The sequence below is a fragment of the Nothoprocta perdicaria genome, unplaced genomic scaffold, assembly GCF_003342845.1.
Source record: "Nothoprocta perdicaria isolate Ctin4 unplaced genomic scaffold, notPer1 scaffold_5, whole genome shotgun sequence".
In the NCBI taxonomy this organism is placed as follows: Eukaryota; Metazoa; Chordata; class Aves; order Tinamiformes; family Tinamidae; genus Nothoprocta; species Nothoprocta perdicaria.
The window spans coordinates 10277760-10287595 of NW_020455754.1; the positions used below are offsets into that span (position 1 = coordinate 10277760).

At 40.0% G+C, this 9836-nt stretch overlaps 1 protein-coding gene across 1 annotated transcript in view; it reads left to right on the forward strand.

The window, feature by feature from the left end:
- The window catches only part of TRPC7 (transient receptor potential cation channel subfamily C member 7), a 64307-nt gene that overhangs the window by 51737 nt on the left and 2734 nt on the right, over window positions 1–9836 (forward strand). The window contains exons 7-9 of the mRNA XM_026047564.1: window positions 2361–2556; window positions 5925–6153; window positions 7438–7514. Coding sequence (XP_025903349.1) covers window positions 2361–2556; window positions 5925–6153; window positions 7438–7514 — 502 coding nt within the window. The remainder of the gene's footprint in view (window positions 1–2360; window positions 2557–5924; window positions 6154–7437; window positions 7515–9836) is intronic.

Sequence of the window (9836 nt, forward strand, 5' to 3'; positions counted from 1 at the left end):
CACTGCATTGATTGTTTGGCTGTGTGAAGCCTTGCCAATCAGTTCAAGGGGGAAAACTCGGCATGAAATTATGCCTTAAGCTTTGCCATAGAGGAGGACACAAGCGAGAGACTTGACATGAGATTGTGGCCCTGCCACAATATTTTCTTGATGRATAAATCACTGCTGCTTATAGAAACAAGGCAAATCTGCAACTAGATGGTTAGGTATGGTCAGATTATCTTCCTTGATGGTTCTTCACTTGCTTAACTTGCACAGGACTGTGAGTATAGGAGAAGTTCTCTTGCCAGTGGGATGTTATATCCCTACGAGCCACCTCTGCCCTGCTAGAGCCAGCAAGCCCAGCATGACCATCTCAGTGGGACCTGGAGTCAATCTGTTGCCGCTCAGCTCCTGCTCTCCATAGTGGCCATAACCTCTGACTTCTTGTTCTTCGTTTGTCCACCTTTGCAGAGGATGAAACTCCTACAGTTCTTGCAAAASGGATAAATTGCATAGACAGCAATAGCAAAACTGAGATCCATGCCTGGTGCTGGAGATGGGCACCTGTGGCACCGGCACAGACACCGGCCTGTGCCCAACCTTGCTGTCCTGCTCCCAGCAGCCAGGACCGCATGCAGCTCGTCATTAACTTTTCCAGGAGGTTCTGGCATGGCTCCAGAGCCAAGGTTAATGCTAAAGCTGCGGAAAAGGAGTGGAGCTGACACGCGGTATTAAAAACTGCCAGCAGGGGCGAAAACTAAGGGAACCTTTCCAAATTAAAAAAGGAAGGTTAATAGCAGGGTGCTGCAGGGATCAAGGCTAGTGGTTGCAGTTTTTATTAGTTTGATAAGTGACTTAGATGACAGGTTTCAAAAGCAGAGTTTTTTGGTGTTATGTATGTTCTTTAATGTTTAATGGAATAAACACTGCTGCCATGTGAGCAAAGGGTCATGTTAGTGATAGCTACTCTTTACTGCGGATGAAGGCAGAGAGCAAGAGCGGAGACATTATAGGAGAAGAAAAGGCCACAAAGCTGAAAGYGTCACTTGCTGCTGCCTGCTGTCACCAAGTCCTGCCTCATTCCACAGGTCAGTCCCTGGGAAATGTCCCCCGCTCCGCTCCCTGGAGGTGTCCACACCAAACCAAAGGCTCTGAGAGCCAGAGCTATTGAAGAGCAAACCACAGTTTTTAAGAAAATGTATAAATTTCAAGATATTTGAGATGTCCCCGGAGGTTTACTTCTCACAAGTCAAGGCAGCTCTGGTGGCTGAGCATGCCTCTATATTCCCTGCAGCCTCAAAGCTACRTGCAAACAGAAAAGGGACTCGGAGAACTGCGATGGCACCAGTTTGCTCCRGCAGCAGCAACCTGCCCGGTGCTTTCCCAGGACTGCAATTAATTTATTTTTCTTCAGTACACGGTGTAATGGACACTGGAGCTGCTGCAAAGCTTATTGGTCCCTTAGGGCGTGTAGTAGTTTTGTGCCTATAATCTGTTTTTATAAACACATTTAGCAGGACTAAGCCGCCACGCTCGTAAAAAAACACGGCATCAAAGCGGCCTGTAAATGCCTCTGTTTTCTTAGAAGACGTCCACGTCCCGGGAGGCAGAGGGGAGAGGGYAGGGGATCAGCTCTTACCACACAAAGGCAAACTTGTTTATAAATTAAAAACTATGCAAATCGCTTTCAGAAAGTATCAGGATCCCTGTTTGTCCTTCCTTTCCAGCTCTGGCTGCTCCACTTTTGCCTTTAGACACTTTGGCTTCAGCGAATTAGACTCTTTTCAGCTCATCACTCCAGGTTTATCYCTTCTTGCCTCTCTTCACTTGGACATTGGCTTTTTCTCCCTCTCAATTTTGCACTGTATCCTGGTTTTACTATCGGCACAAATCAGGACTTTTGCCTGGCTCCACCTGAGTAGAAAGTGATTCCTGCCTTTTGCTGTGGAAGCTCCATCACCGGGAAGTTGGACCAGGTCCTTCTTTCCTTTCCAGAATAATTTCCCCAAACGGCAAGTGGGTGAGAGAATAGAAATACGCAGCTCTATAAGAAAAGCTTCCAACAACAGGAAGTCCATGGAAAAAAAATTGCTCATCTCTGTAAGGATACAAAATAGAATTTGCAAATAATACATCTGGGAAGAGCAGATGGAGCAGACAAGGGGACACTGTCACTTTCTATTATTCGTCAAAATTTTATTTCTTTATCAGGTCAGGAAATATCACTTGGCATGTCCCTGGGTGATGGATAATGGCTTGCAATGACTGTGCCAAGATGTCATATTTATATTGGCAGAGTGCCACTTTTCTTATTAGCATTTGGCCTGGCTAACCTGGCATTAAACCTATAAAGTGACAGTTTTGTTTTGTTTTTTTAGGGTGGAAGAAAGTTTTAAGACCTTATTCTGGTCGATATTTGGCTTATCTGAAGTGATATCTGTGGTGCTGAAGTATGACCATAAATTCATTGAGAATATTGGATATGTACTCTATGGAGTATATAACGTGACTATGGTGGTGGTGCTGCTTAATATGCTAATAGCCATGATCAACAACTCCTATCAGGAAATTGAGGTAAGATAAGAAGCTAGATTACAAACTCATTGTGTATTAACCTCATCAATGGTGTAAATGTTAAAAGAACAAGGAAGTTGCAGATTATTCTATGGACAATATTTGAGTGTTGTTGAAACACAGATTTCGAACGGTGTGAGCATTGCAGTCTCTTCTCCCAAATCAGGGCTGAATTAATAATTAACAGTGAATCAATTTTACAACAACTTAATTTCCTTGTTTTTAATGACTGTTTATGAACAAGCCCCTATTTCCTTTACATTTTAATTTAATGAAAGAGGTTTTTCTTATATTTTATTCTCTGTGGAGGGAAGTGGGTTATGCTCAGTTATCCATGTGTATTAACCAAGCTGTGTTATTTATGAAAAATTAAATAGTATATTGTGTCTGACTTTTCTCTCTATGCTCTACTGATTAAATGAATAGGTCTATCTAGGCATATTTAAAATCCTGTATTTTCCACTCACTATGGACACAAGCTTGATATAGATTTTTTTAGGAGTGCTGGGTCAGCACAACATAAACATACCCAAAAAATCAACTTTTAAAGGGCATGAACACAGCACTCATGGAATATAAACAGGTTTCTGTGGAGAAGCATGTGTAGGGTTTACCCAACTCCATTCAATATTGTTGGTATTTGCAGACTAAATTCGCAAAATGCTTTGCGTGTAAACAACTTTGTGCTAATGCCAGGAAAAGAGATTAATAGTCRGGAATGTTAGTGCTGATTCATGTCTTTTTTTTGTCCTGATTTCTCAAATGTCAAGTTTCTGTGGCGGAGTTTGTATTAATTATTTGCTCTAATCTTCCCTCAGACCCTGACACTACAAAAGGCCAGGGCTGAAAATATTTTTGCGCTGTGATGTGTGATTCCTCCATGCACTGAAGTGCAAATATAGCTCTGTCGTGTGCGTGCTGCAATTAAGTCTAAATGTCAGCGAGACCTTTCATCTGTGCTCTGCCCAGGAGCACTCCTACATGCAGAAGGCACCTCCCCAAAGGCTTCAAATCACTTAAGGAAAAGCTTTTTCCTTTGTCCTCTTTTGCTGAAACAAAATTTACTTTTAAAGAAAGGCCTCAGTCTCTTACTGCATTTTCTAGTTTGTTGTTGTAGGCAGAAATGTTCTCTGGAGGTAGAAGTGCTCTCTAACATCTACCAGAAAAAAAACTCTTCTCAAAGTATCTGGCTAGGTGGCCTGTATTGGCCTTTTATTTCAAACTTTGTGATGAGCAAAGAATTGGCAGGAAAATGCTTTATCATCCGTTATAGTTTTCTGGGGTTTCTGTTTTTTTTTTCCAAAAATTTCTGTTTTTTTTTTCAAAAATTTCTTAAGAAATAGTCAAATCAAGGAAAAATATTTTGAGTTGTTTGGCCCACACTATCCTTACTTGAGGACTGGGAGAAATCTGTTAATTCCTTTAAATGTTAAAAAAAAAAAAAAAGACAGTTTTCCTGCTGACTGCAAAGTCACTTGTGACAGTGTGTTTATCTGATGACAACTGTATTGATGACAACAGAGGACAGCAGTTACTTAGGAATTAAATTCCATCCCACTGGGGCCATGCTTTCTTTGATAGCTGAAATTAYGGGACCATCTTCTGGTATTTTCAATTGGACACACTATTTCTATTTTCTCCTATTTATTCCTGACTCTCAAATATCAGTGCTTCCAGCACACTTTTCATTTATGGAGAGAAAAAAATCCTTTTGTCAGCCAGGAACCAGGCCTACTTCCAAAACTACTTCCACTATGTTCTTAGGTATATAGTAGAAAAACATGAAAAAATGTTAACAAGTTACTCATACTGTAATTAGGCTCAAGATTTTGTTAGGTTCCACTGCAAGGCCAAATGGCAGAAGTGAATGCTCTATTGACAAAGACATATTGCTGTCACTGTGATAGAATTAAGTTCTAGCCATCTGTTAAGTGTTTAGCCTACTTTTGACTGCATTTCAGACTGAAGGGTTAATCAGAGTTGTACTCTTAGAAGAGAGCTGGATACATGCATTATTAATTTCAGCAGATGCTTATGGTGGGGGCAAACATGCTTCTACTGATGCTGCTGGCTTCCATATAAATCCAGTTAAAACCTCTGCAGAGCATCCATATCTCTGTATTTGACCTAGTAAGCAGTATCTCCATATTTGACCTAGTAAGAAGTCTTGATATATGGTTTGACCATCCTCTGATATAAATGGCAAGCACATTCATAAAACACATGCTAACCTTGTGCTCAGGAATGATCTTGGCTCCCCTTGCCAATGCACAAGGGAACTTCACCAGCATTGAGAAATGGACCTGTCTTCTACCTGCTAATGTGACAGGTTGAAAAGGCCAAGAAATAGGATGTACTATCTATGGACACCTGATGGTGAATACAAACAGGATTGATGAGGAAATCAGCTGATGATAAGTCACGGATCTAACCTGATTTCTTTAATCCCATAAAGGATCCCCTGTCAATCCAGTGATAACAATTCCCCGGCAATTAAATAAATGACATTGCAGGTAACTGGAGGCAGTTTGTTGTTGTTGGATATATATGCCTATATTAAAACTTTTCTTGATTTCCAGAGCTCTATTTGTGTTCTAATACTTCCATACAGCAAAGCACAAGCTGTGATCTGGGGATCATTATTTTTTCTAGGGTATGAAAGACAATTCCTTGGATACTCAAGGAAAAGTTTGACTCAACATAAGAGAATTATAGTAATACGCAGAATATCTTCAGTGAATCTATTTATTTGCTACCACTACCAACCTGCTTGTGGCCTGCCCCATGGAGAAACTGAGGCTCAATCCCAGACTTTGGATCGTAGCAGACTTTATTCATTTGTCCTTCTTGCGGTGGCAGGGCTCTGCTCCAGGCTTTGGRGCTCCCCACACTCTTTCCTCCAGCACATTTCTTTCTTTGTGGCACTGTGCTACATCTTTGCAGCCCTCGCTGGAGAGCAGAGCGAACTCATCCACCTCAGAGTTCACCCTGACCTTTCAAGCTTATGACATTTGCCTGGCTTAGAAGACAAAAACAGTTTCTCCGTTCCCAACTGGTTCTTAAAAAGCACCTTGTAGAAAAACTCAACCTAAGCAGAAACRGCACCAGTGAGGGATTTGTGCTTTGAATATTCACTACTTTAGTTAAACCTTCCTTGCTTTGAGCTTGCCACAATCCTAGACATCATGTATGCRGCAGTCTTGGTTTGACAACCAGAAGTTTGATTATTATTAAATTATATCTGTATGTTTGTCTAACGCCAATGTCTATGTCTTTTGTGCTAATGAAGCCCGGTAGGCAAATCCTTTCCTATGTGCTAACTATGCATTTGTTTTTGTCTTGTTTTGCTTTCCTCTTCCCTCCCTAAGGAGGATGCAGATGTCGAGTGGAAGTTTGCACGGGCCAAGCTCTGGTTATCCTACTTTGATGAAGGGAGGACTTTGCCTGCACCTTTTAACCTAGTGCCCAGCCCTAAATCATTTTATTATCTCATACTGAGAATAAAAATGTGCCTCGTAAAACTCTGCAAATCTAAGGCCAAAAACTGTGAAAATGATCTTGAGATGGGGATGCTGAATTCCAAGCAACGGGTAGGTTGCAATTTTACTTTTTACCTTCTTTTTAGAAAGGATTTGTGGACTTTGGGCGAAGAAGGCTATTTAGCTTGCAGGTAGACAAGGGACCAGAAAAGGCTCCTACTCAACCTTGTCCTTACACATTGCTGGTACCAGAGCAGCATCTAGAGGGTCCTCCCAGATTCATGGTCTCTATCTAATTTTCCCAGCTCAGGCTGGGCTTGGAACAAGAAAATCACACTGGGAACCAATTCCTAGAATCCTGCACAGGAGATAGGCTGAAGTGCCTGCCCTTTGACTATCACAAATAATAATATTAAAAGATGTTTTTCATAATATATTTGAATCAAGCCACACAAAGCTCACTTGGTTTGGAATTTAGTTTTGGCTTCAAAGCATGCACCAAAGTATGAAAGTCTTCACTATGCCACCTGAGTGAAGCTGTCTGCTTTGCCTCTTTTTTGTGAAACACGTACCAAATTCATAGTTTCCATGACTTTGAATTAAGCATTGAAGAAACTCAGTCATTTCTTGCTCGTCTCTTGATTTTGTTCACTAACCATGTTCAGATCAGTCTCTGCTACACCATGGCATGCCTGATGAGAGACGAACCCCCCCAAAATTAAATAATTATTCTAGCTATTTGTCCCATCATTATTACCATCTTGATGCAACAAATTTCACCTCTTTCTTGGGCTCCCTAATCCTGTTGGGAATGAAAAATGCTTAATGAAGACCTACCTTGTACTTAGACTTCCATACAGGTGTAGGGATCTATGATGCAACTTAACATTTCTTTTTAAGTAATTTTACTTTGACATTTGAACAAAAAATTCATAGACGAATAATGGAGTCGAAAAAATTGCTTACAAATACTGGCTGTAGTTATTCTGAAGACTCCTTGGGAGTTTCCAAAGTACAAAATAAGTCATGTAATGTGATGTCATAAAATACACTGCTCTAGCTTTAAAAAAAAAATGCATATTTTTGTTGGAAAAAAAGTTATAATCATCAGTCTATTAAGATTAACATCTTTTGTTCGTCTTAGCCCCTTCTTTTCTAAAATTTGTATGAGGTTACCATTTTTGGCTATATAATTTAGAATCCCTTTCCTTTCAGTAATTTGTGCCTTTCAGCCCTTTCTTTGCCTTCCAGAATTTTTTTAGCCTCAAGGTGCTAGCTTTATTCTACCCATACATTGAATGATTTCCTGCTGTTTTTATAAGATTTTCTTAATTTGGGGCTGGCTGGGAGTGAGACGTTATCACTGATTTAATATTTCATGATGCTTTATAATTTCAGAAAGTTCGTTTTCAGTCTAGCACTCGAAATACAGAAAATTTTTCTGGGAAGAACGCTTATAACAAGCCCACAAGATATCAGGTAATAACAGCATGAAAGCAGGAGCAAGGAAGAGGTTTGCCAGTGAGCAGCTCTGTTCTGCAAGGATCATATTTGCCCTGTCATAGTAATGGTCGGGGATGCTTCATGTTCTTTGCACTTAAAGAMAAATGCAGAACACCTATGGAAACACATGATGTTAACACCTGTTGTGCTAATTAATTCCAGCCAATTTGGTATAACTTGATCCAAGAAACATCATTCAACCTGGAGTTCCCCAGTCTTGCATTGACAGCATTTCATTTTTATCATGACACATCATAGTCTCTATTGCTTTTACATTAACATTTGCATGTGCTTTCTCTGGCAATGCCKTGTCTTACTGAGCTAAACCTGCAATGTGGTATGGTTCAAAAACACCTGTGACTGCAGCGGTGACATGGGTTGCCTTAGCCACCCCATGAACTAATTCTGTCCGTCTCAGCTTGAGTGTTTGTGCTAGCAGAAATGTTATTTCTTGGGCAAATGGTGGGTTCTGGGTGTGAAAGCTCAAAACAATAAGCAAAATGTCCCCTGCTGGAGTTTTTTTTTTTCTTTTTCATTTTTATATAAGTTGAAAAAGAATGGGGATAACTGAAATGTCTGAAGATATCAACATYAGAGTTGAGGAAAATAACAGTTGAATGGGACATAACGGGCAGTGCCAATTCTAGGACTGATTCGTCTTCTCTGTTGGAACATCATCTAGCACAGTGGGCTCCTAGGCTGGGCAGCAACACCTGTAATAAAGTGACATCTCTTTTAAAATGTGTCTAGGCTCCTGTGCCAGGGCTAAAGGTGCATCTGAAAAAAATCTCTGTTAGAAATGGCATCCATTCATTTAGCACTAGTTGATTTGGCATCCTCAAAAGCAAAGGGGAGAAACATAATTATGCTTCACTTAGGAAGGCACTTAGGCATTTTTGTCACTTTCCTGTAAATTCAAACCCACAGGTAACAAAAAGATGTGTCAGCTTCTCCTGGACTCATTCCCTTCTTGTGACTATGATTTCTAAATGAGACTGTGCAATATTTGTGGTAAATTAGACYCTTATCACCAAGGGAAATAGGTAAAAAAAGGCTAAGGCAGCAGTGAAAAAATACATATATTTTCAAAGAAAGTCATAATTAGGTAATATTTTGCTTTAATAATGTTCCTACTAGACTTGTCCTCAAATGATGTCAGAAAGTTTTGGTTGCTGCAGGAAGAAATTGTCAAAATAATATGAGAAAAGTGTAATGGTCTTGATTATCTAAATATAAAGAATGACTTGATAATCTGGCTAGTCTACAACCATGAAAACCTTTGAAGCAGTGATTTTTCTCTGAACTGTTTCTTTTTGTGAGAGTTATAAAATGATGCATTTTCAGTCTGTGTATCTGGAGTGTATGTACATAAGTAYAGTCTTCTAGAGGGATTAAAAGAAAATACACAGAATTTATATGTGCAGTAATTCAAAAAGTATGAAGAACAGGTCAACATGCAGTTGTCATGATCTGAGAATAAACTAGTCTAAGAAAAAAAATAGGAAACCTTCATCAAAGACTCCTAAGTTGGCTCTTGAAGACAGCACATTGTGTTGGGCTCACAATTTTTTCCTCCTTCCCGAGCTGGCAGTGTGTCATCCTATCAGCAACATCTTGATCTACAAAACTCAGAGAAGGATTGTCAGGGAAAAAAAAAGTAGAAATAATAGTCCATAGTTTCCAATGCTCAGAAGTATTTTTCTATCCCGTTTGGAGAGATAAAATAACAGAGAGCAGAGAAATGAGCAAATTCCCTTTTTTCACTTCACCCTTGAGCTCTTTTACCACCTAATTTATAATGTGTGGATCTGAGATCACCGGGTGACATCTGATCTCCTGGGCAGCAGTAGTTCCTGCTGCTAATTGAGTCCAGTTTTGACTGGGGACATGAAGGTGAAAAGCATTTCCTTCCATTAGCATTGCCCTGGGTTTTATCGGACACATGCCAAGCAAAATCTGCAGCATCCACAAACAGCACATCACCTCCCYTTATTTCAAAAGAAACCTGTCACATATATCAATATTAAGGTCTATAATAATGAAGGCAGGTGTAAATGAAGGCATGATAAGATATCAGAAAGGCTGAAGGGGAAGGGCACCATAGCTCACAAATTAAAGACAAGCAACTGAGGTCCAGCAGGACTAATGAGACCCAAAGAGCCAGTAGTTGAACCAAAGCTGAATCAAAAACTAAGCTGTTTTGAACTGTCCTGTTCTCATTTTCCACTATGCTATAAAAGGTGTTCAGACCTCTGGCGATTGGCAAATTTCCGCATCTCAAATATCTCAATTAGAAAT